This window comes from Amborella trichopoda, chromosome 8, assembly GCF_054954075.1.
Source record: "Amborella trichopoda isolate Santa Cruz 75 chromosome 8, AtrichopodaSantaCruz75HAP2 v2.0, whole genome shotgun sequence".
In the NCBI taxonomy this organism is placed as follows: Eukaryota; Viridiplantae; Streptophyta; class Magnoliopsida; order Amborellales; family Amborellaceae; genus Amborella; species Amborella trichopoda.
In genome coordinates, this window is record NC_142343.1 from 15,474,209 (window position 1) to 15,501,225 (window position 27,017).

General features: G+C 41.5%; 1 protein-coding gene across 2 annotated transcripts in view; it reads left to right on the forward strand.

Annotated features, from left to right (window-relative positions):
- Positions 1-509: 509 nt before the first annotated feature.
- LOC18434131 (putative sulfate transporter 4.2) overlaps positions 510-27,017 on the forward strand; it is a 118,032-nt gene continuing 91,524 nt past the window's right edge. For both annotated transcript variants that reach the window (XM_006844199.4, XM_088874523.1), the window contains exons 1-6: positions 510-992; positions 6,851-6,899; positions 9,104-9,305; positions 9,650-9,818; positions 22,381-22,446; positions 22,555-22,662. In XM_006844199.4, coding sequence (XP_006844262.1) covers positions 690-992; positions 6,851-6,899; positions 9,104-9,305; positions 9,650-9,818; positions 22,381-22,446; positions 22,555-22,662 — 897 coding nt within the window. In that variant the 5' untranslated portion in view covers positions 510-689. The remainder of the gene's footprint in view (positions 993-6,850; positions 6,900-9,103; positions 9,306-9,649; positions 9,819-22,380; positions 22,447-22,554; positions 22,663-27,017) is intronic.

Below are 27,017 nucleotides of genomic sequence, written 5' to 3' on the forward strand. Positions count from 1 at the left end.
TATATAAAGTGTTATTTAAAATTTTTTTTTGACTAGTCGAGATGTTGAAGATATTACATCTAAGGGTGGCAATGGGCTAGGTAGCCCGGCTTAGCCTGATCATCCAAGCCCTTAAAAATTAGGGCTTGGGCTGCAAAATGTAGCCCAAGTGCTGGGGTACCATGACCTAAGTGCCGTGGCTTGATATAGGGCCATGACTTGGCTCACCATATTTCTCTTTACATTTTCCTTCATTTTTTTATTTTGTATGGCTTTAGACCAAACTGAATAGTGCCAAGGCCTCTTTAACCCGATCCAAGCAGGGCTGGGCCTAATCCTGTCCAATAGGTACTAGGGGGGCTAGGCTTGGCCTAGGCCCAGGCCCAGGCCTGTTTCTTACCCTAGTTACATCTCTAAAATTTGGAGTGGAGTTCTAAGGAGCATATACATAATTGACTCCTGGGGTATCACAAAAGGTTTTATCATTTTCGTTAATTTTGGGAAAAAGCATCCCGTGTTTTTCATGGTTCATGCAGAGAAATGAGCCTGGGAGGTGTGACACGGCAAGCAACAACTTTGAAAGTCAAAAACTCAAAACTCAAAGCTCAAAACAGTCAAGAGTCACCATTTTTATGTTCTTCTTTTGAAATTAAGAGAGGGAGAGGGAGAGGGAGAGGGAGAGAGAGAATGTGGAGAATTGCAGGAGAGGCATGGAAATCACATATGCCTCATCCAGCACCTCAGACATAGCCTCATCTCTAGGTTCCATGGGGAGCAGCAGGCAGGTCAAGGTCATTCCACTGCAACACCCATACAATTCTCCTTCTCCCTCTTCCTCTTCGTTCTTCTCATTATTCTTGAGGATTCCCTCATGGCCTAGATATAGGTCTTGGATCCAATGGGTTGAGCTCTTCTTGCCTTGTGCTCGATGGATTCGCAACTACAAGTGGCGAGAGTACCTGCAACTCGACCTATCTGCTGGTCTAAGTGTTGGCATCATGCTCGTCCCCCAGGTTGGGTTTCTCTTACTGTCTTTTTCGACATTGTCTACAAGAAATTTACTCTTTTTGTCTCGCTTGTGCAATTACAATGTATTTTCTTCTCTTGATTTGTGTTCGAGTTCTTTTTTTTTTAATCCATTATGAGCATCTGTTAAAGGTGTTGGAGTTCATGGGTTTGATTTTTTTGAATTTGGAAATGGGCGACATTTATTTTTCGTGAATTTGGGGGTCTACTGTGTCTCTCTCTCATTTCATCCACTATGAGCATTTGCTGGATTGATGTTGGAGTTGATGGGTTGTGGATGTTCGAACTGGAAATATTTGAAATTGCGGTTTAATTTTGTATTCTAGGTGCTTCAATCAATTTTCATTACTTGGTGATTTGATACAATGGCTGTGATTTATTATAGTGAAAATGTTTTTTGCAAATTGAATGCTTTCAGTGGTTTGTTTTTTTAGGAGAGCACTGGTTGAAGCTCCTTGTATTATTGAGTATTCATTGTTGTTATGTTATGGCGATATAGAGCTCTAATGCAATGAATCACTGTAGTTTGAATTTCAGATATGTATGAGTGTTGGGTTGACACATAGTTTGTGAATGTATGATTATGTGTTTGTGATGAACATTTGTCGTTTTGGGGGCATGGTTTGGGGAATGGGAGAACCCTCCTGCTTGTTGAGTTGTCCCTTTTTGAGGAAATAAGAAGATCTGGAGGTCTCTCTATGAGAGGAAAGAGGAAAAAGTGGCATCATTCATTTGTTGCTCTTTTTAAGGAGTTACATACAGAAGCTTCTAGGGGTTCTAGATACAAGTGATATTAATACTCCTATGGAAAAAAGGTGCAGACAAATAATGACTTGCATGGCGAAGATAAAAGTCACCTGTAGGAAACATTACGACACTTTTGTCATGCTAAAATTCTTTGCATTTTTAACTTGTTTCTCAAGAATTGAAATCTATCCCAGGAGATACTTAGAGAGCTTTAAAGAAACATATTGATGTGTTTTGCGTATCTTTCAAGAATCAAAATGTGTAATTGCAGTGAGGCTTGGCTAGCGCCTTTGCTACTCGTAGCCCTAAAGAAAACTATTGAGTTATAAACTATCAAGCTTGTGCCGTATCATGAAAAAATACATATACTCTGTACTTGCTTGTTAGGTTGGGTTAGAGGAAAATCTCAGAGCACCCTGATTATCACAATAGTATTTGGGTGGTTTCTTGAGGATCACTCGACCGAATTCTGTAGTCACTTTTTTCCTTATTTTACTTTCCATTTTGCTCTGTTCTTACTCATGGGCTTATGATCCTATTGATTTAACTGCATTCCCGATTCATTTCTGGCATTCTTTCATGCATTTGTTTTTCTGATTTATGGATTGAACAGTTACTCAGGCTTGGTCATACATATACACCACGATACTATATTTTTCTGGTCTATTTAGATTTGCTATTGTGGTTATGGGAGATGACCTTGAGGCCATAGGAGAATTAAAGCTACCTAAAGGGGCTGTTTGACATCAAGGATTTAGGCAGCCAGAAGTACTTTGTTGGTATTGAAGTTTCTCTATGGAGCAAAAGCATCTTCAAATGCTGGGACTACAATTAAGTTAGTTTCAAAATTGCTGACTCAGCAGTAAACGCTAATTATTCCTATCTTGATGCCATGATAGGTGATCTTTTGATCATTTGATATATAGCAATGAGCAGGCTCTGTCTCACAATTACTAGACCCTACATGCAATTTATGTGTGTGCCATATATTAAATATCTGAATGTTATCACTTGAATCCCGAAGTATTTGAAATCTCTCTCACTGATGTGCATAACCCATGGACACCCATAATGCTTAAAGTGTGGAGACATCTCATTTGAGATTATGGAATTGCAGCCTTTTAATTATATATGGCATTAAGGAGGTTTCATCCCATAATGATTTGGGCACTCCTGCCTTCTGGCCTTAAGTCAATGACCGTTTCCTAATGTTGATTCCTGTATTTTGACACTCCATTCTATTTAGGGTTATTAAGACAAAAGAATTGTTCAAGGATGTCATTTATATTCAAATAATTTTTAAAAGCATTAGAGGAATATTCGTCCCATTTGTTTTTAGGTAATTATATTTGTCCCACTTTTCTGATCAAAGGATTTTATTTATCTTGTGTGAAGTAAATATTTCCTCCCCACTGATTTACCCAAACAAAAAAAAAGTGGATATTTTCTTTATTGTTGAGCATTAGAAAGTTTATAAGAAAATGTGTTGGTTTTATGTTGAATTGTTTACAACCATGTATAATGTGTAGAATCATCCAATATTGTCAAAACCAGACCGAACCGTGCAGTCCTAACCTGGAAACAGTGGAGTGGAGGCCACTCCACTCCAGTTAACCCCCAAAGATTGGAATGGCCTTGGAACTGGCCTCTAACCGGTGGACCGGCCGCTCCCATTGTAGCCAACAAAGGTAAAAACTGTCTGCCATATTTTTTATTTTTTAACTCAAAAGATTTGTTTTTTGTTGCTTTTTGGGTACTTATGAGTAGTCATTTTGGTAAAATGAAACATTAGGTTGGGTTTTTTGTTAAAAAAATCTCTTTTTAACAGAGAACGGATTTGACACTTTTTATGAGAGAGGATTTGGCAATTTATCCTCAATGTCCTTATTAGGATTGTGCCTCTAAAGACATTCACTGAAGCCATCCATAATTCATCCTTCCTATCAACATCCAAGTCTCTGCATTATATTATAGAACTACATGCAAGGGTCAATGGAGCTGCTTATCCTACTTTGTGACTACAATCTCCAATATTGGGCCACACATGCTCTCATCATTCACGAATGCCTAGGCTATCTATCCCTTGACACGCTTGAATGCATGACATATTCATGGAAGGCTTCACCTCACTATTAACCAGATGCAAAACTTTGACTGAAGGTAAGGATACTTCAAGCAAGCACAGTATCTCACTTCAAAAAGACTTGGACAAAGCAATATCATGGACCCGCTTCCCTTAATTGTGTTTCGCCACTTCCATTAAGACCTAACCTCTTAAGTAAACATAGATTGTAATTGGTTTCTCCAATCCATTTTGCTTTGTAGAGTTCAGGATATGTGGCAAATCTTGTGTTCCTAAACCTCATTGTATGCATCTTCTCATTGAGCTTGTGCATTATGCTAGGGGTAAGTGTGTGAATGTAGATGAACAGAGTCATGGCCTTAGGTTTATCAAGTGTCGCCTTTACCTTGATATTTCTTTAATAGAATCAAGCACGAGGGCTATGGAATGGGCTGTGCATGCTGTCCAAAAATATGACCCCACTTTTAGTGCAATAAATTGGCAGCTGCAACCATGCCTGTTACCACTTGTATAATATGCTCTAGTCTATAGTGCATTGTGAACATCAATCGAAGCATCAATAGGCCTCAGAATGTTTGTTTGTAATGGACAATTCACCATCGCATTCATTATATTCGCGCTTCTCTTATCAGTCTATGATTCTGTTATGATTGAAACCCCATATTGTACTATGCATCCTGTGTGTCTTGAGGCAATCCTTTGTTAGCTGTATTTCTGTTTTTAGCTATGGCTACCTAAACTCATAAATGGTTGGGCTCTTCAACTTTTGGTCCATATTGAACAAAATCCTCCAACTTTATATGTTTTAAGGTGAGTAGCATTGCAAGCAATTCGTGTCTGATGCATCCCCCTAGTAATATGTTGACGTACTTGACTTTGGTTTTCTATTTTAAATGTCCTTTTAACAGTAATTGGTTCTTGTCTTTCTACCTTTCATGTACAACAGCCTCGGGATCAGGGGAGAAAATGACAGCCCTAGGCCTCTTCATAGCAGCCTTCTTAATCCAAATTCATTGACTCTTACTGCCTCGAGAGGAACTCACTCTACTGCGCCCTTCATCAACTTCCATATCACCACCCAACATTTTAACCCCGGCCTCCACCTCTGCTGTGCTTACTTCCCTTGCTGCGTTTTTCCTTTTTTCAGGCATCCAAATAACAATTTATCTATTTCCCAATGTGCTCGAACTTTCCAGATAATAATTTATCTATTTCCCTTGCTACCTTTTTGCTTAGGCCCTTCATAGCAAGCTTCTTAATCCGAATTCATTGACTCTTACTGCCTCGAGATGAACTCACTCTACTCCCCCCTTCATCAACTTAAGTATCACCAACAAACATATTAACCCCGGCCTCCACTTCTGCCATGCTTACTTCCCTTGCTACCTTTTTCTTTTTTCGGGCATCCAAATAATAATTAATCTATTTCCCAATGTGCACTAGAACTTTCTTGCCTAGGGCAACATCCCTCTTTGATACCATGAATGTGTTGTTTGAATCTGTTAATATTGTTCACAATAAATTGCTGCTAACTTCATTTTGATAAATTTTATCCAGGCAATAGCTATATTTCCACTTTGGATCCTTGCTACTACAAGAGCTCAATGAAGATATACAAAACTCTCAAATACATTTTGATTTAAACAAAGATGACTAACCTTTGATGCCCAATCTCCAATCCTCGATGTTTTGGATAAATATTGTGCTTTAAATCCCCCAAAATCTCCTCATGTAGCTTCTCCCAATATTTCACAGCGAATCCAATCCAAAAGAATTGGATTTAGAATGATTTCTCAATGTTGTTGGATATTTTCTGTCTCTAAAAAATTTCAACACTTCAGAATTTTAGGTTAGAATATAATTCCTCCTCTTAAGAAGGAGGAGATGATGATTCTGCCCATGCTTTTAGGAGATTTCTGCCCTCAAGAGGTCAAGCCATTTGATGGCAAGGCTGGCACCAGGATGATGTGCAAGCTGCCCACCTAGGGCTTAGTTGCCTCTTCCTAGGCGTGGCGCCTAGGAGGTGCCTGAGGCGAGCACTTTTTAATACCATGTGGATGACTGTCTTTTGTGGAGTACTAATGCCTTAGGAGGTCAGGTCCTTAGCATATATGTTTTCATGATATCATGGTCTAGACCCTTGAGTCATCAGTGGTTCTCTATTTCCATATTTAATGATGTGAGACTAATGCATCATCATATCATCATTAGAGCCTTTTTCCAATTATTTGGTATTGGCTACATGAATCCTGATATGCCATTCTACTCTATCAAGGGCCATACCTTCAGTGAGACGTTTAGGATTCATAGAAAGTTTTAGCAAAGTTTTACGTTGGCTGCTTATCTAATACAACCCACCTCCATTACCTGGGCTTGGGACAGGTTAAGGGAAAGTTTAAAATCCTCACCCTTCTTAGACCCATGTGAGGTATGCAGAATGATGATGATGATGATCATCATCCTCAATGCCTTTTCCCAATTAATTGGGATCGGCTGCATGAATCCTGGTCCACCATTCTGTTCTATTATGTCCAACATTTTCCTGTGGTTCTTGATGAGATCACCTAGTATCTTGATATGGTTGTTTCTCAAACAATATAGTGAAATCTCTGGTTGAGCAAATATGTGCTGCTGCTCATATTTCGAGAAATAATTTGTTCCAGCACAGTCCTACTTTGGAATCAAGTTGGTCAGTTTTGGTAGTTGCCCTTTCATTCATTTTGTCTACAACTTTTTTTGGTATTCCAACTTTTGTTTTTGAATTTTTTCTTACCTTTTTTTTTCCTGCATTGTGAATTTTTTTTCCTCTAAGAAATAGAATGTGATAGCTTGGAGCTAGATTAGAATGTGGCCTTTTGTGCTTTAGCATTCCTCTTGTTCTGCTTTCTTATTTGATTGTGATGTACATGTGTATCTAGTGAAGATGTCTACACATTCTTATTAAGTGCATGGTGTTTTATTTGTATTAATTTGATTACTTCGACTATGGGCTGACCTACAATTACATATGTACAGGCGATGTCTTATGCAAAGCTTGCTGGACTTCATCCAATATATGGCCTTTGTGAGTTAAATTGCTTGTGTTTTCACTTTTTCTCGTCTCTCAATTTATTTAGTTCCATGTACATGTGTATCTAGTGGCATCTAAATAGAAAGAAGATAAAGCAATCTAATACTTAAGAATATAGAAAATTCAGATGTGAAAAAAGTTCTTTCTCACCTATAATGCACGGATATGGCTTTTGATGTTGGGATATGCGGCCTTTAAAGTCATTGAGAGCATGTAAAGATTATGACTGTGGTTATTCTGTACTCCAGTGGGACTGTGGTCCACAGGGGAACAGAGAGGCATGCTTTGTGTGCCTGTTGGCTCACCCTAGTTGGGTAGTCTAGGCCCAAGAATAAAGTCCAAAACCCTTTAGCTTGGGACATAAGTTTCAAGCGTGGAGGGTTTGTAGGGTTAGTCCTTGTGGACGTGGAAGGGATGTCCAAGGTATATTAGCTAGAAGGATGATGATTTAAAATGAAATTTTAAAATGTATTAAATATTCTATTTTTGCGTCACAAGTTTTTTTGCAGAAAAATGGGAGGGATTTTCAACTTAAAAAAATTCATAAGCCATTTTAAAAATACTGAGTGGGGTTTTAAAATTATTTTGGGCTTTTGATGTTATGGGGGCCCAATGGTCACATGCCCATACGTGGGGGGCCCAAATGGTGTGGGGCATGGAGCCATGGGTCTCCATGACCCACACGCCTTTTTTTTTGGGAGACTTCTTTTCTTTCCGTCACACATAATATTACATAATGTTGTGTTTTAGAGATTGTGAGGGAAAGAGCAAAAGGTAGCTTATGAGATTTTGGAAATTGTCTCTATAACTTTGGAATTTTACTAAGATAAAATATGTTATTGAAAGTTCCTAAATTAAAAGAGAATGGTTCAAGGAAACCATAGGATAATTGTTCTAGAGCCTTCCATTCATCATGATTGTTGATTTAGGAAATGGAGTGCTGAGATTAAAGGCCTCTCTTCTTCCCATAGATCATTGTAGATCGACGATCCATGCTGAATCTTAATAAAATGGCAAACCCTAGTACTGTAGGCACCATATATAAACACTGTATTGCCCTAAGACACTTTTATGACCTCTCTCTCTCTAGTCCACATGCCCCACTCTCCCTACTCTCTCGCTAGCCCAATGGGGTGCCACACGCCTCACCTAGAAGCCGTTAGTGTAGTACACCCGTACAATAGAAACCTTAGCCCTCTTCATGTAGTGTTTTGGGTGGTATGCCTATGTGACATACAACTCTTGGTTGTGCTTTCTCATCTACTCCATCTAGTTTTGGTTTGCCATTGAAGTTTCCCTTCTTAAGGAGATTCAAAAGGGACCTAGATCAGTGTGCCATCGAGCCAGGTGATTCTAGAGTGGGGAGGGCTTAAGTCCTTTGGAGCTGATCCAATGCATCCCATTGTTCTTGATTCATTTATCAATTGTAATTTTTTATGATTTTTGTGAATAAAAGAAGAATGTTGAATGTTAGAGAGGATCCTTGAGTTGTAATTGTTTTATTTTGATTGTTTTCGCATTTTAAGTGGCACTTGTAAATCATTACATTGGTGTAGGGGCTGAAAATTTTTGTTTACAGCCACCGTGCGTGACCTACATAGCCACCTTTCATTTGATACCTTTTGAACTTTTATTTTTGTTTGTTTTATATTCCCTCTTGAAGTATGCCACGTGGTTTATCATGCTTTTTGAAGTTCGTGCATAGCATTGTTTCCCAAGCAAAAGAGGGCATCATTCAATGGTTTTATACTAGGACAAACGCAAAATATTCGGCATGCTCTCCTATTTTGCAAAGAAGAAGACAAATTGATATTGAAATTGTTTTCTCATGTCTATAATTGATGTTGAAATTGTCTACTAATACAGAAATTGTATGCTTATGTCTAATATAGTTTACATTTATAATGTACATCAAGAATCGGTCTGAATGAAATGAATTCCTGAAAGGTCCTGGCAATTTTTGCGCATCCATAAACCATATAATTCTTTGGGAGTGTCACCCCTGAAAGATGATTTAGGAAGGAAATGAATATCGAGTAAGATTGTCACATAATTTGTTACTTTAAAACTCCTGTATGGTTTTAAACCTAAAGTGCATGCCATCATTCTTCTACTATGTGTGGTTTTTTATTTTGTAAGAAAATGCAACAATCCCTATTTGAGCCATTAGGTACTGAGATGCCTCTTTCGACCTACAGATTCCGGTTTCGTTCCCGTCTTTGTCTATGCAATATTTGGCTCCTCACGTCAGCTGGCTATCGGTCCTGTTGCATTGGTTTCTCTTTTGGTCTCTAATGTCTTGAGCAGCATTGTTGATTCTTCAGACGAGTTGTACACGGAACTTGCTATATTGCTGGCCCTTATGGTTGGTATATTGGAGTCTGTTATGGGTCTCTTGAGGTATGTATGTCTAGTCTAACATATCAGCTATATGTATGTCAAATGCTACATGTCATAATGTTTTGCAATACAAGGCATATGCTTTTATGCTTCATGAAATATCTTTCTATGTTCATTTATGTATCAATATTACCAAACTTCCATGAGTATCTTTGGTGCCTCACATCACCCTTTTATGAGTACAGATTATATATATATATATATGTATTTGATAATTGTTCATATATTCTTTATTTCTTATATGTAGATGATGTTATTGCATCATTAGAGCTGTTGAATTCCCTTTTTTCCTAGTTTTAAACATGGCTAGTCCTCAACTGATTTGACTTAAACATAATCTCCAGGTTGGGATGGCTTATTCGTTTCATCAGCCATGCAGTTATTTCGGGCTTCACGACCTCATCGGCCATAGTTATTGCCTTATCCCAAGCGAAATACTTCTTGGGATACAGTGTTGACCGAAGTAGTAAAATAATACCATTGATTAGCAGTATAATAGCTGGAGTGGATGAGGTACACTTGTATTTGTAGGATGGATATGGTGCTTTTTAACATTTTATAGATTCTGAGAGCTGAGATTGGATGGCATTTTAACATGCAAACCTTGTATTGTTATGTTGATACACTGATTCTCTCTGTTATAATTGATTTTTGCATCTGAAAATAGTTCTATTGTAAAGTAATATACATTTGGCTACATCTTGACATGTTCTATGAAATTGTAGTTCCTGGCTACATTTATACTATTTGGTTATTGCTTGCAAACAATTTAGAAATGGGAAAGGTTTCTATACTTCCCCTACAGTGTAGAAGATCTATGCTTCCCCTACCATCTAGCCGTACAATTTTGATCAAGTGAGCTACTCACTGTTTGATCTTAGATCCAACGCCTCAGAGTATTTTATTTTTATTTTTTTAATACAAATTGTATGAATATTAGATTTGGTATGTGCCATCTTCTCATTGGGGCGCACTTATAAAAAATATTAAAAAGATTTTTTTGATAAAAAATAATGACCAAAATACGCCTTGAATTTTTCAGGGGTATTTTGGTCATTTTATTTTATTGAGAATATTTTTTTTTATATTTTTACAAGTGCGAGTTTAAAAGAAGATTGGATGCCCAGTAATTACACTTGGTTTAATTGTCTGGCTCTTCCTTTATAAAAGGAATTTGTGCCCATGTATTCATCTCATGTAATAGTTTCTACATGATATAGCCTGAGCTATTTGTTATTTTCTTTGCCATTCTTGATATTCCCATGAAATAAACTTATATGGGTAGCAAGAAATCTCAATTGCACGGGATTCCTGTGTTTGTTTACATTTTCATGAAATTTACTAGGCCGTCTGTTTTTTCTGATTGATGTATTTTTCTGGTTATGCATTGGATTGAAATATATTCCATTGTTACGACCATGAAGCTTGTAAAAATAAGGTTTCTTATCATGTATTGTTTCTTGAAACGGTTTTTTTCTTCATTAAACTTTGCTGATAAAGTAATTTCATATCTGCCTAGCTTTCTTGATAATAATGCTAACCTTCACCATTGAAGCCACATGTTAAATCAGTTGTCTAGTTACATAAAGATTTTAACCAGATTGGGTTTATGCCAAATGTTAACTTCGGCCTTGAAAAGTCATGCCAACTGTGCTTCCTCACTGTGGGCAGTAGATTTAGCCTGTGGACATTTCTAAAGATGATGATGGCATTAAACCTTGGAAGGAACTCCTGAATAGGGAGCTTGTAACATGATCCACAGCCTGTCCTGTCCCACAATGCATTTGGTACTAGTCAGTACCTTCGAAACTCTTACTTAACGTTCTTCTCGCTCGGTACCTTTATCTCTCTTCTACTATATAGCATCATTCCGTTGCTGCTTTCTCCCGAAATTCTTCTGGGTAGAGGGCTTCCCTCAATCTCATTTCCTCTCCATCTCTTGATCCTACTCTTACTTCATCTAACTCTTGTCCCATCACCTTCAACTTCTTATTGTGGGCAGGCCTATCCATTATCTGCTTTGTCCCTGACTATGGGGTCTCCATCTTTTCATTTCAAAATTCTTCATTGGTATCCTACATGGATTCCGTTTGGCTATGTTACACACCAGAGTAATTCTGCTACAGGATACTGCATACTTTTGGACTACTTGTTACTCATTATTGGACAGGAGTATATTCGTGATTTTATGTACTAACTTACTCTCATATATATAGTTCATGTTTATAGCAAAGAACACATGTTAATTATTGAGATCTATATTTGTTGTGAGCATTCTTTTGTGATATTTCGAGGCATGAGAATTAAGTCTAACAAAGTTTGCCTTATGTGTAGAGCAGTGCTTTAGAGGGAAGTCCTCGTGATCAACATCTAATGAGCCACTCTTTTTAGCTTAGATGAACCAAGGGGCACTTGGAGTAGGTGACTACAATACCTTTCTCCTACAACCTTCAACTCCTCAAAGTAAGGTTGGTCCCTTAGGGCGTGCTTGTGTGCTCAATGAAAAGAAAAAAAAATCATGCAACTTATACCTTTTTTAGAAATAATGTCATTGGGGTCATCACATAGAGGAAATTAAGCATGTGGATTAAGTAGATGCAACATTAAAAGGTGTAGGAATGGTAGGCGAAAGTATGTGAACGAGGTAACTCAGTTGGGGCTTGCTTCAAGGATGTTGTCTTTGTTGATGCTTCAAGGATGCTATCTTAGTTGAAGTCTATGCATCCTGATGCTTTGAATGGTTGATCATCTAAAGGCATGATATGTCTGTCAGAATCCTATGACTGTCACAGATTGAAATCACTTAATCCACTAGGTGATTCCGCCTGAATTGGCTATTGGAGAAAAAACTTCTTGACTGCGAATGTTCCTTTAAATGTAATTTTTGTTGTGGTCGTGGCCTTTAAAGGCCGTGAGAGCTGGTAAAAATCATTTATTATGGATACACTTACCCTTGGACACGTGGCACTACCAAAAGGGTTTGTAGTGGGTCATCTCGTGTTGAGGTTAGAGAGATGCCCAATGATGATTTCTAGGGTAGGTGAGCTGTGTGGCCTCCTGTGTTCAGATGTAGGTATGTGAGAGCGATGGCTAAATCCTCAACTAACTTCTACACAACATGTACATATGACAACTGTATTGTCGGGAAGCAACCTCGAAAAGGGATGCTTGTACATGTGCATAGAGAGTCTCCCTTGCACTATCGTGACATGTGCTTGACATTCTTGGGGAGGGGGGGGGGGGGTTACTGTAATACTCATTTTGGGGCTGGGGTTCTACTGCTTATTGGCTAGCTTTGATGACCCAATCATGAGCACCTGTATTAAACTGTGGTCATGGCTCCGTTGGGTTGGTTTGAGATAAATGTGGATCATGGTCATTGGGTCGGGTAGACTGCCCTTGTAGTCCCTTATTTGGACCTATAGGTACCAGTTCACTTCTAGATATTTTATTTTTAGTATTAGAAATATTTCTTATTGGACAAAGTATTGGGCGGTCAAGAAACAACATATCCATAGGATGAGTATAACTGAGATGAGAATGTTGAGATAGATGAGTGTCAAGACAAGAAATGATAGAATTCAGAATGAATACATATGAGAGTGCTTAAGTGTGGCTTCAATAGGCAATAAGATGAGAGAAAGTAGATTTAGGTGGGCTGATCATGTGCAGTGTAGGCCTAATACAATACTTATTAGCAGGTGCGATTTGGTTCAAGTGGAAGACTATGAAAGGGCAAAGGGAAGACCCTAAGGACATTAATAGAAGTAGTGAAAAAAGATATAGTGACTTTTGGTCTTACTGCAGGTATGGCACTTGATAGAGAAGAATGGAGGAACACGATTCATTTAGTGGACTCCAAATAATTAGAATAAGGCTTGGATGATGAAATATTTTTTATGAATCTAAAATTTTTTCAAAAGTTTTTAAAATTATTTGCTACCGTAAATTTCCTTAAAAATGGTATTTTCAAAATATTACTTATAAAGAAAGGCACATGTGGGGCCCTTGGATCCAGTCTCACATGTGTGCCACCCTCATATGGGTGTGGTGTGGAGCCCTTGGGACCCACTTATCTCCCATGAGAGTGCCACACCTCACTCCTTGTTTTAGAAGTTTTTTTTTCCGGGTAATTCAGTGGGGAAGATAGGCCCCTTCCCATTTTTTTCCAGTAGATTAAGAGTTAGCTTTTTGAAGGTATTAGTAGGGCGCTATTAGTGGTTAGAATGGAAACCACAATGTGGTGATTAGGGTGTGGGGTGCTACCACCATGACCCTAGCCCAATTTAAATTAAGTTAGATACATAACCTTTTAAAAGAAAATAATTTAAAAGAAATATTATGTTTCGTATATTTGTGGTAGTTAGTATGACCTTAATATTATCTTTGACTTCCTACAATTTTTTGAAAGAAATATTAGGAAGTTCTAGAAGGTTTTTAAATGGTTTGATCCTAAGTAAACTAAAAGTGGATATAGATGACAAAATAAGGGGATAAAGTTCCTTATATTCTTCCCTAAATCATGATGACTGATTTGTATAGATGGCTCAGATTTATTTCTTTCACCTCACTTTTTTTCTTAATTCCTATTGGTTAAGGTGACTCATAGTTTGATAGACATACCTGGGGGGTTGAGCCCTATATAAAGAGGTGAACCCCCTTCTCGTTGTACACAATTGAAGCCTCTCTATCTCCTCCACTCCCCACTCTTTCTCATCCCTAAAGTTCTCTCTCTCCCCTATTTCCAAAGTGGCACACCACTTATAGGAAGGAAAATATAGGTGGCATGCCAAATCTTAATTAGGGTTTTGGAGAGAAAGGAGGGGTATGACCAGCCTAGGAGGGTTTATACCTTCATGATATGCCCTAGTTTTTTACTAATGGTTTCCTATAAACCCTAGTTGTCTTTGTGTGCTCTCTAAAACCTTAGTTTGAGAGGGTATTGTTTAGACAAATTTCGCGGCTCTAAAATTCCAGCAAGACTAATAGGATCAAAAGTGCACAATTGGTTTGAAAATCAGGTGTGGGGTGTACCAAGTCTCATGGGAGTAACACTAGGCACAATCAAGTAAGTCGTCTTGGCTATTTACTTTTATTTACAGTCATATTTCCATATTTACTGTGATTTTTCAAGAACATTATGTATATTTAAATTGTTAGTGGAAGATTGGTTTTCATTAGAGTGAGAAATCATGAGACGAAGATCAATTGGGTGCAAATGGCAATGAAGTTCAAGCGTCCCCCCTCTAAGAGGTGGTGTTCGCCCACTGACTGGAGCAAGATCTACAGCCTGTACCCTCGCACCTCTTCCGCTGCAGCCCCCTCCCTTTCTTCCTCTCCTCTAAACCTACCCCATACGCTTCCCTCGCTTCCTTTTTCTACCCCCTCTGCTCCTACGGTACCGCCCATCGTTTCCTCAACCTCCCAACCCACCTACGCACTGGCGGTGCTGTCCAAGCCCGCGGGGCATTCTGTTGATGCAGTGAACCACCCCCATACCTGACCGTCTACCCTTCCACCTAAGCCTTGCCCTTCTCTCTCCCTTATGGTCCTTTCTAGCCCGGTCGAGGTTTCTGCTCCTCTCAAACTCAAACTTCGCTCCTCTTTCTTGGGTTTCTTTCGACCCAAGAGAGATGATTTCTGGGCTATCAAAAGATGAGATCAACGTCTATGGGGGAGCACAACTTGTGCTCTGTAAATGGTCTCCGGACGAAGGCTCTTTCAGGAGGCAACAGGTTTAACTCATGGCCTGTCACATTCCCTACATTCCTGGTCCCCCTCCACTTTTGGTCGTATAGCTGACGCTTGTGGGGACCTAGTAAAGATTCATTAGAAACCCCTCGTGTACCTCACGATTCTCCTGGAAACTTTGGACCCTCGTCTGATCCCCCCCTCTTTGGTTGGAGGTGGATGGTCCCTTTTTACGCATCCGGTGTCCTAAATCTCGGCTTCTCCCCCCTCTCCTTGCTTCTTCATCCATGTTGATAATGAGCCTCCCCCCAAGGTAACCCTCTCAAGCTAGAGAGTGGTGACCGACCAACGCCACCTCCCTGGGCGGCGCCTCTGGCCGGAGGGTTTCAAGCCCGCCAAGGAGCCCCGTTCTAGGTTTCCACCTAGGATCCCACCATTCGCAGGTCAGCTTCCTTCAAGGGCTACATGGCGAGCTATGCAGTCGTCGGACAATCGTACAGGAGTCGCCCACACCGTTGCAGGCCACGTCGACATCCAGTCTGTCTCCCCTACGGGTGGCGCTCTTGCTCCTCCTGTCCGGTCGTCAGCAATACTAGTACGTGTCTCATCTCCCAGCACAACAACCCCTACTTTTCAGTCGAATGGCGGCTCCTTTCCATGCCTAAGCAAAGAAGTATGGGTCGACGTCGCCTCCCTAGCTTCACCTCAGCAGTCGGCATTAATTGTAACAGTTGGACCTTCGCGCTGATCCTCCCTTCTCCAGACATCTGGCCCCCTTGGCCGGCCCTTAAATCTCCCGGCCCATGGACCCGCGGGTGGTCCCATCATTTCGAGCCATGGACCCGAGGCCGCTTCCATCTCCCCACCGCCTTCCTCTTCCACCGCCGCAGAGACACCTGTCCCTCCCATCCCCTCAGCCTCGGTTTCCTCCCTTTCTTTTCCCCCCTCCACTCCGCCGTCGACCTTTGGGGACACTCATCCCCCTCTCCTCCCTTGACCTCTCGAGATTCTAACCCATCAACTCAACCCTCACCCCCTTCCTCTTCCACCCCCATCTCCACCTACCCCTCTCTTCTCTTTCTCTCCCCTTCTGGTTTGCTCTTCTACAAACCCACCTCCCTGGCTCCCCTCTACCCCAGCTCTCCCACCTTTTGACGAATCCCCGCTTCCACCACTCCCTTCTCTTCTTCTACCACCCTCTACCCAGCTAGCTGCTATCTCCTCACACGCTCAATACCGCTTACCCTTCTGCCTGCCTCATTGGGTATTTTAGAGCCTCCACCCTTCACCTCCTCCTCTCAGCTTGTGTCTACCCCCTGGAGCCATCTCCTTGCAGCTGCCTGGACCCCGGAACCCTCCTTAACCCCCCCCTTCACCTCTGTTTTTTCGTTTCTCCATACCCAATACTCCATCTTCTCTATCTATGCCAGAGTCCCCCTCCCATACTTTGACCTCCACCTCTACTCTTATGGAGTGGCCTCCTCTCATTGTTGGGATTTTGGTCGTCCAGTTCCTTGAGCCCACCCCCTGGACTCTGAGGCCCTGGCCGCTATGTTGGCCCTTTACCTCCATTATACACCAAACCTAACCTTTTTGGGTCAATGTGAGGATCGAGGTGCATTCCTATTCCTTACCCTACCCTGACCCTTCAGGCCCCCTTTTTATGTCTGGAGCGTTGTCGGCCGCGACACCCCTCCCTTATCAGCTACCATTGCCCCCACTTACCCCTGGCTGCTTCAGGCCCCGATGAATCTCTACCCTGCTTTGATCCATACGTCAACCGACTTTTTTCAACTGGCGACCTACCAACCCTTCTCCTTGGTTCCTCAACTGCCCCCCCTCCTTGTTCCCTCTTCGTAGACAACTCTCTTCTCCTCTCCGGTATCTTCTACGCTGACCAGATCACCTGCCGTCCTTTTTACTCCACTGCCTTCCCCCCAAGCCCTCCACCACATCACCCCCTCCCTGAGCCAGTACCCCCTTCACCCTCTGTTCATGTCTCTCACTTGGCTTTCCCCTTTGAGGAACCTTACCCTGCTCTTCCCTTTGACCTCTACCCCTCCAATGCCTTCGATCTTCCCTAACCATCCCCCGTTGAGCATTCTGCTCAGCCCTCCTCTGCCTCTTCTTCAACTTCTTGGCCCCCCAACTCGCCACCGCCCTCTTCAGTGGACTCAGAGTACGTGAACGAAATTGACCGCGGCTAAGGAAACATCAAGGAGATTCTTTGGGTCATGGGCTTTCCCCATGAGGGCCCTGAGGGTCCATTTCACCTCTTTTTTTAAGGCGATGCTCAGAGTAGGCTGAAGGTATGGATCAAAGGCCAAAGGGAGATTTTAAACCTCTACTCCAGCATAAATTATGACAAACAGCCTGTCTCAGTGCCACCCTCTGTGGCCTCTGCACCGCCTTCCACACTGGAGTCTCTCCCAAGGAGGTCTCCTAGGCTGACCACATCTTCCATCCCCCTCAGTTCCTCATGAAGCTTCTTTCATGGAACGTTCGAGGTTTGGGACAAGATCTCAAACGTTTAGCAGTGCGGGATTTGTGTGTAAACTCCCCTCCAGCTTAGCCCTCACGGAAACTAAACAACTGCCTCTACTCTGCAACTCATCCGCCAAGTCTGGGGTTGTCGCCCATGCTAGTGGCTCTCTATCGCTGTGGTCGGTGCTTCTGGAGGGATATGGGTCATCTGGAACCTAGCCGAACATGCTCTCGTTTCTTCTCACTTAGGGGTGTTTTTACTCACAATGATCCTCACTAGGATTTCAAATGGGCTCCCCTACAAATTCACCGTAGTCTACGAGCCCAACTCAGTTTGCCTCAGGCTTAAGCTTTGGGAAGAACTGGATCTAGTGACAACCTCCCCCACCCGGCGTGGTGCCTTTGGGGAGATTTCAATGTCGCAAGATGGTCTTTTGATTGTAACTGCAACCCCAATATTTCACAGGGGATGCTGGATTTCTCCGATTTCATTTCTCGAAATGGACTCCTGGACATTCCTCTCTAGGGCAACCTCTTCACGTGGTTTGATCACTCTTCTCAGCCCACCCTATCCAAACTTGATAGATTCCTAACCTCTCTGCAATGGGACGATGTTTTCCTGGGTTCCCATGCCATGGCTCTTCCTAAAACTACTTCAGATCACTGCCCGATTCTACTCCAAACCCACTCGACTCACAAGGGCTCCAAACCCTTTCGGTTTGAGCTTGCTTGGTTGGAAGAGTCATCCTTGTCCTCTCTCATCCCCCAGTCGTGGGAATCCAACTTCTGAAAGTAGCCCTCAAAGCTTGGAGCAGAACCATTCCAGGGAATTTTACCCAGATCAAAAGTTCACTTTTGATGGCCATCCGAGCCTTGGACCTGTCAGAAGAATCCCTACCCTTGTCCACCTGTAAGTCTAACCTTAGAACCCAACATAAACTTGCGTATTTCTCAACCCTTAAAAAAAAAGAGATTTTTTGGTTCTAGAGATCCAGGGTCAAATGGCTTTGCCATGGTGACCACAATCCTGGCTATTTCCACAGAATAGCAAATTGTCGGCGTTGGGAGAACTCCATCTCCACGCTAAAGGTGGGCAATTCCGACTTGGACCAACTGTCAGATATAGAAGCAACGATCCTGTCTTTCTATTGCTCCCTCTATTCGGCTCCTTCGGACCCGAGGCCAAGGATGGGGGACCTACAGTTTCTCACTGCCCTTCATCATTGGCCTCAGTGGTTGGATAGGCCCTTCTCAGAACAGGAAATTCTAGACGCCATACCGGACTTGGGAAAAGACAAAACCATCAAGCCTGGATGGCTTTCCTATAGCCCCCTTCAAGATCTTTTGGGATACCGTTAAGCTCGACTTCCTCAAGTTCTTCGATGAATTCTTCGATTGGGGCATCCTTCACAATGCGATGAATGCGACTTTCATCGCTCTGGTACCCAAAGTCGAAGGGGCTGAGGATCTCAAGGATTTTAGACCCATCAATTTGGTCAACTCAACGTATAAAATTTTATTTACAGTGCTGGCCTCTAGGTTCAAAGAGGTGCTACCCTTTGTGATCGCCTTAAATCAGAGTGCCTTCATTAAAGATAGGCAGATCCTTGTCAGGTTCCTGATGGCTCACGAGTGAATACACTCAAGACATATTGCCAAAAAACCTGCTCTTATCTTTAAGATTGATTGGGAAAACGCCTATGATCTCGTCGATTGATCGATCTTGGAGGAGACAATGGCTAGGATGGGGTTCGGGGATTGCTGGAGAAAGTGAATGAGGGGCTATGACTCCCATTCCCACTGCTCTGTGTTGATTAATGGTACACCAAGAGGTTTTTTTCCCCTCATCCAGGGGCTTAAGGCAAGGGGATCCTCTTTCCCCTTTTCGTTTTGCTCTCTCAGCCGAGGTTTTCAGACAATCTATTTCTCAATTGTACCAGTTGGACCTACTTTCTGGGTTCAAGAGCAGACCCTACTGTAACCCATTTACAGTATGCCGGTGATACCTTGGTGTTCATCAATGTGGTACCATGTGAAATTGAGTACTTGCGCTTCTTCCTTAAATATTTCGAATACGCCACTGGCTTCAAGGTTAACATGGAGAAGTCCACTATGATTGGGGTGGCTCTTTTTCTCTCGGAGACAGTCATCTCATGTTATAGATGGGGTCGATTGCCATTAGCCGATTGAAAAGGCAGGTTCTTATCCTCTGCTGGAAGAACAACCCTCATAAAGGCTACCTTGTCCAATACTCCGGTGTACCTTATGTCCCTGTTCCATATGTCGGCAGCAGTAGCCAACCTCCTAGAACAGCTTATGAGGAACTTTCTTTGGTCAGGCGAGGCTGATTCCACTAAATTTCACCTTTTATCTTGGGAGAGAGTGTGCCAACCAAAGCACTTGGGAGGACTAGGGATTAGGATCTTGAGAAAATAGAATACGACACTGCTCGGCAAATGGTGGTGGCATCTAGCGAGCCACAACAATCTGCTTTGGTCCCATCTGATATGGTGCACATACCGTATCCCACCTAATGCCTGGCTGTCGATGGGTAGACTCCCGACAAGAACTTTCGATGGTGTGGAAATCCTTTATTTCGGCCCTCTCTCTGTTCAAGCAAAAATGTTTGGTTCCACCTGAGGGGCAGTCATAGAATACGCTTATGGTCAGACCTTTGGCTGGGTCATACCCCCCTGAGGGACAGGTTCCCTTCTTTATTCTTCTTAGCTACCAACCCCTCCTCCTCCATCGCAGAAGAGTTTCCTGCTTCAAGGGATCTCAGGGTATGGAACCCCTCCTTCAGACAGTCCCTTTTGGACTCTAAATTCCTTGAGTTTATCTCGCTGCTTCCTTATTGCATGCCACTTTCTTGGCCCCATCTGGACCCGATAGAATGATCTGGACTCCCTCACCTTTGGGTGTTTTCTCGGTAGCCTCTTTTTAAAATAGGTTGTTGCAACCGCCCACCTGCCCCCTATCCCAGCCATCCGTCGTCTTCAAGGTGTGCTCCTCTATTGCCCCACTTAAGGTGCAGGCTTTTAATTGGATTGCGGGTTCCAAAAGAGCTCTCATGGTCGAACAGCTTCAATGGAGGGGTATCCCTATCCCCAACCGTTGCGTTATGTGCAGTTGTGAAGAGACTAATCCTCACCTCTTCATCCACTGCAACCTCGCTCTCAGTCTGTGGAGCAAACTCCTCGAACTTTTCGGTCTGACCTGGGTTACTCCTTCCTCTATCCCAGCTCCTCCTTCTCGCGGCGGACTCTCCATGGCCCTAGGCGGGTAGACTCTTATGCAGGGCATCCATAGCGGCCATGATTTGGGTAATCTGGAACGAAAGGAACTCGAGGATTTTTCGAGGAGTCAAAAGCGAGGTCCAGACCCTTTCCACTGAATCACCTCCTTAGTGATTTTTTGGGCCACTAACCCAAAGCCTTCGAAGGTGTTTCGGCTATGGCTTTCGTTCGTAGTTGGGAAAATGTCATCCACTTCCAACCCCATTGAGCTGCGAGAGCAGACAATTGGACTCCTCCAGCAGGCGACACTAAACTTAATTTTGACGGGTGTTCCCTCAAGAATCCCGAACCATCAGGAATAGGAGGGGTCTTCTGAAATCATCTCGAAAACATCCTGGCTTCCTACTTTATCCATATCGGCCATGCTGATTCTCAGCTGGCCCAGTCCTTGGCGCTTCTCTTGCGGCTCAAATCACTTAACTTTGGTTGGGACCTACCCTTGCTAGTAGAAGGAGACGCCAGGAATATCATTACTTGGGCTGCTGGTCGCACCCCACCTCCTTGGTACCTTGCTTCGATCTTTGATGAGATTTCTCACATCTGTAGGGTTATTCCTGTCTCATGGAGGCATACTTGGAGGGAATCAAGCACCGTCGCAGATCAGCTGGCTAGGGACGGAGCACTCGCACAAGCCACAGATCTTAGAGCATCAGGGACTGATCTTTAGATGACCAAGACATTTATTTTTGGCACCACAGGACTGGTTTTGGTCCTCTCTCTAGGACCTCCCCCTCCTCTGGTTTTTTGTATATTTTTGTAACGGGCATTGCTATAAGCCCCTCTCTGGTTCTTTTTGTACATTGTTGTAATGGGTGATTGCTATAAGCCCCAATTATTTTTTCTATAGGGTTACCTTCCTAGGGTAGCTTGACATTTTGTTGGGAGGCCCGGGCTGTGGGCTCCCCGGACTAACCTATGTATTCCTCCCATCTTCTATAGAACAGTTAACAACTTCAAAGAAAGAAAAGATTGGTTTTCATCTTGGATTGTGTTTATTTATTTTAGTAGTAAAAGGAAAGGTCCTAGGTTCTACCTAGGGTTGTAATTTTTGTTGACAACCGTGTTTTGTGGCATTTGTAAGTGGAATCATATTCATTATTAAAGAAGAAGAAATTTTTTTGATTTATAGTCTTGAATTCCACATAGCCACATTTTCCATTTTTGTCACATATGTGTGCATTATTGACCTTGATAATAGAATTGGTTGCAGAAATGCAATGTTACCTTCTGTGTATGGAGGCTCTATGGTTGTATTTATTATATAAGGGAAGTCTTTCCATTCCTTAAGAGAAATGGTAACTTGGATAGGCATTTGACTCGAATTTGATTAACTATTGGAAAGTTAACCTATGCAGACTTGCTTCTAGTTATTGTCTTTTTCTTCACAAATGTGATGTTGCGATTATTTGCAGCATATATTACGATTTTATCTATTATCAAATAGGATATCTTTATTGATTCTCTAGAGCACACTATGAGTAAATCAATTATCCAATACCAATGACTTTTTTTTTTTTTTAAATATCGAGAAATGTTGTAAAGTTGCTAATGGAATCATTTCATTCGCATGTTACTGATAGGATGTGGTTATTTTTCTTTTGCAGTTCTCATGGCCTCCTTTTGTTATGGGTTCCATCTTTCTTGCAATTCTCCTTGTGATGAAACACGTGGTACGAACCAAAGTGTTTTAGAATGTGTATTAATTTTGCTATATAATCAGCAATTTGAACCATTTATGAGTTTGTTGACTTTGTTGATGGATTTTGATGATTTTATAGGGAAAATCTAATAAGAACCTGCGGTTTATACGAGCTTTGGGCCCTCTCACAGCAGTTGTACTGGGTACAGCTTTTGTGAAAATATTTCATCCATCTTCTATTTCTGTGGTGAGACATGGTTAGACTTGTTGACTAAGATTGTTTATATATTTATGTACATATAACATATGTACCGTAGGACTTACTCTGATACATGTTTTGATGTAGTATCACATGTGTGGAGCAATAAGTGTGTCCCAAAAGGGAAAGCATTCATATATCCATTTTAAAGATTTTATGGCATGTTAACAGCATTATTTTTGGGAATGTTTCCGTACCAGCTTTTATGAAATTTTGTTTTAGAAGCATGTGCAATTTATGGATTGTTTAGTCATTTCTTTGTTTGTTATATGTAAAATGGCATTGGTTTTTTGTTCACGGACATAATTGCCCTCCCTCATAACACAACCTAATACTCAAAATGAAAGAATGATATTTGGCAGATAAGGCAATGCCTATATCACATAAATCAGTTTCTAGTCAACAAATTGGTGCACTTGGATGCAACTGTATCAGTGTGAAGGGGAGTGTTACTAGTTAGTCAGGGAATTCTTGTCCTATGTATATCTGTAATATTGTTTATGTTTACATTAATGGTTATGCAGAAGCATAAGCCGTTTTCTATTTTCTTTATTTACTTAAAGGGTGTTTTAATGATTATCCATTGCATATGTAACATATAAGAGGTTCTGGTAATCCATTCACTCTAATGAAGCTGTCCTTTTATGATGGAAGCATTCTTGCATATTCCCTTCTAAGCTGCCCAGATGCAGTTATAGACATAAGCATAGATATGGATATTAGATCCCACCTGGCACATTGATTAATATTTATTATTGCTTGTATACTATGTAAATACATGCATCCAACACATTAGTATACTATACTTGTACACACAAGCACACCCACCCACCATAATTGGCAATGTTTTATTTTGTACCTAGTAGATGTCCTAAAGTTATGCCATTTTATATGGACAAGCATCCTAGGAGTAACTTGGATTAGCATCAGTGTTGATATGGTCGACTCTTGTATGTAAAGCATGTGCAAGTATCTGTGCATCACAGATTACCTTTTGCACACTGTTCTATCTTTTTGCATAATCTAAGATCCTTACCTATTGTAGTTCTTTGAGTGAAAGGCTCCATAAGGGATAATTCTTCTGCTTGAATTTCGCAAGAATTGCAAATATACAGAATTAGTATCCATGGCACTATTAGAAACAAGTTCATATTGATGCAGGAAGGAAAGGTGGGAAATTGAATCCATCTCTTTCTTGAACCTCAAACAAGTAAAAAACAACAATTATAGAGAAAAGACAGTTGTAAATGGAGTCAAGAAAAAAATTCATTCCAATAATATAAGCTTCCCAAAATTTGACATCCAACCTTTTATATGCCTATGAAACTCTAAAATTAACTTGAGATCCAAGTAATCGTTTAAAACTTTGAAATACTCCTAAACAATACTAAAATTTCAATAATACCCTTGTGAACAATAACACGTGAACAGTACCTGCGACCAGTACCTATGAATAGTAACCAGTGAATACTAAATAAAAAATATAGAAAATCCTAGAATCCCTTATAAAACTTAAAAACCCTAGAAATAGACCTAAAACTAAAGTTGAAAAATTTTACCTTGTTTGAAATTAAACAAAAGTGAACAGTAAAATAATTTTGTCCAGCGTCATTCTCCTCTTGTTGGAGAAAACTCTTCCTCGAGTTTTGAAGTGTGCTAAGATAAATTCGACATTAAAACCACTTTCTTCAACCTTCTTCTTTGTTGGCTCAAATATTATTTGTAGTAAAAAGAATTCCTCAAGAAATGGATCTGCCTCTTCTTATTTTCTTTATAGCTCTGTTTTTCCATTTCTTTGTTATATCTTTTTATTCTCCCACCCTCTGGAAAAGTATTTGGAAAAAAAAAGGAAAAAAAAAAGAGAAAATAACAAAGTAGTAAAAAAAGAAAAAAGAAGAAGAAGAAAGTAGACCAAAAGAAGAAAAAAAAAAGAAGAGAAAAGAATACAAGAAAAAAAGGATTCTTCCCTCTCGTCCCTTTATCTCCTCTTGCTTTTCTGTCTTCTTCCTTCCTTTCCCACCTCTTTACTCTTTCCTCTTCTCTCTGTCTGCCCTTTTTCGCTTGGTCTCTTTGTTCTCTCTTCTCTCTTCCATTCTCTTTAACCTCTCTTCTCTTTGTTTGCCTTTTGTTTTTTATATTTTCTCCATTTTGCTGGTGGTTTTGCTGCATCTCCCTCTTGTTTCTTTGTCTTCTTCTTTCCTTTCCCTCGTCTTTACTCTTTCCTCTTCTCTCCGTCTGCCTTTTTTGCCCGGTCTCTCTCCTCTCTTTTTTTTTTGAGAGAAAGTTAACATTGTATTGCTGGGGAGAAAGATTACATGGATGTGAGGGTCCGAAGTCACCCACAAGGGGTGACTCGGTAAAAAATGCGTTTAGTCTATCTTGTACAAAACGGGCTTATAGAAGTCGCCCAATTACCTTGATTTACATGGAGCTTTCAAAAAATTCCAGCAGGGCCGAAATATGCCAATATGCAAGGAGTTTTAGGTTTTGTGCCAATGGTCCAGAGCAAAAAAGGAGTAGAATCCGGCTTGAGCTTGTCCTTGGCTTCTAGCTCCTTCTTTCGTCAAGAGATATGCGGAGTCGTTGGACGTGGTCCATATATGCTTCCAGGAGACGTCCATAGCCCTGCAAATGTGATCAATTTCGTCAAAAATAGAGGTTAGCTTCCATGGTGGAGGAGTCGTTTTACTTGCCAAAGAGATGATATTTTGTGAGTCTCCTTCCACTATGAGGTGCAGGCCCCAAGAATGGTTGAAGTTTTTCAAGCCTAGTAAAAGGGCGAAGGCTTCTGCGTGATGGGAATCCTTGAGGCCAAGGTGTTATGAAAACGTTAACAGGGTGTTGCTTTGGTGGTCTCTGAAGACCCCCCAAGCACCTGCCGGGCCAGGACTCCGTAGGGAACAACCATCAAAGTTTAACTTGATGCTTCTTACTGGTGGTGGTTGCCAGCTATTAGGTCTTGTTTTCAATCGCGTTTGGTGATGAAGGACTTTTTTCCATTGAGTGAGGAAGAGGCTTCTTGGAATGCCTGAAAGACCTTATGGTTTAAGGCTCAGAAGGTGACCAAAGAGATTGCCTTGTGTAGGAGTGCCGGTGTGTGGAGTTTTTGGCCTTTAAAGATTCTAACATTTCTTTCCACCCAGACTGTCCAAATGGTTGCAGCTATAGTAGCCTTCTATAGGATTCTTCCGGCCTTCGGCTGACATGAATCGAAATCGTAAGATATCAAGGCCTTGACTGAGGGAGGGGTGACCCATTTGATGCCAAATAGTTGCAACACTTGGCCCCAAAGATCGTAGGTAAAGTTGTAGAGGATAAGTAGGCGGGGATTTGATTCCTCCTCGTATTGACACAAAGCACACCTATTAGGGATCGGGATCCCTCTCTTTTAGAGATGGTCCACTGTTATAGCTCTATGGGAGCAGGAGAGCCGGTTGAAAGTTTGGACTTTGGGTGGAGCAATGGTGGACCAAACTTTGGACAGTATGGAGCTGGGATTCCCCGGAGAGTGGGGGGCAGAGTTAAGCTTTTACAGAAGGAGGCTACCGATAACTTACCTGAGGGGGCTAGAGTCCAAATTATAGCATCTCTGCCTTGAGGAGGGATGACTGTTAAGTTCCTTCGGAATAATGGATTCGATTCCGAACTCTACGTCCTTCTGTCAAAATCAATTCCTCAGCAATAGAAGATTCTTTATTTAGACCAAGTGAGTAGAGGGTAGGGAACACCTCTCGCAGAGGGGAGGATCCTAACCACAAGTCTGACCAGAATCTCACTCTTGAACCTTCTCTAGGATGGAACCTTACAAATCTTTTGAACTAAACAAAGGCAGAGGAAAAAGATTTCCAAGCTCCTGAGGCATTATGCGATTGAGTCCTTTCTGGCATCTAGGCACCTTCAGGGATTCTATACTTATTCCTTAAGACCTAATCCGAAAGAGCATTAGGCTAGGTGGCTAGACGCCACCTCCATTTCCCTAGAAGTACCAGATTGTGTTTGCGAAGGACTCTAAATGCTAGACCTCCCTGATTTTTGGTTAGACAAATATTGTCCCAAGCTACAAGATGAAATTTTTTCTTTTCCGCCTGCCCCGACCATTAGAAGTTCCTCATGAGTTGGTCCAGGCGGTTAGCCACCTGAGTTGGCATATGAAAGAGAGACATGAGGTAAACCGGGGAGTTTGCTAGTGTAGCTTTAATCAGGGTTGTTCTACCTGCCATTGAGAGGAATCTGTCCTTCCACCCTGCCAGACGTTTATGTACCTTATCTAGGACTTGGGACCATTGCCTCTTCTTGGGTTTTCCAAGTCCCAAAGGGAGGCCAAGGTAGGTAGTAGGGAGATC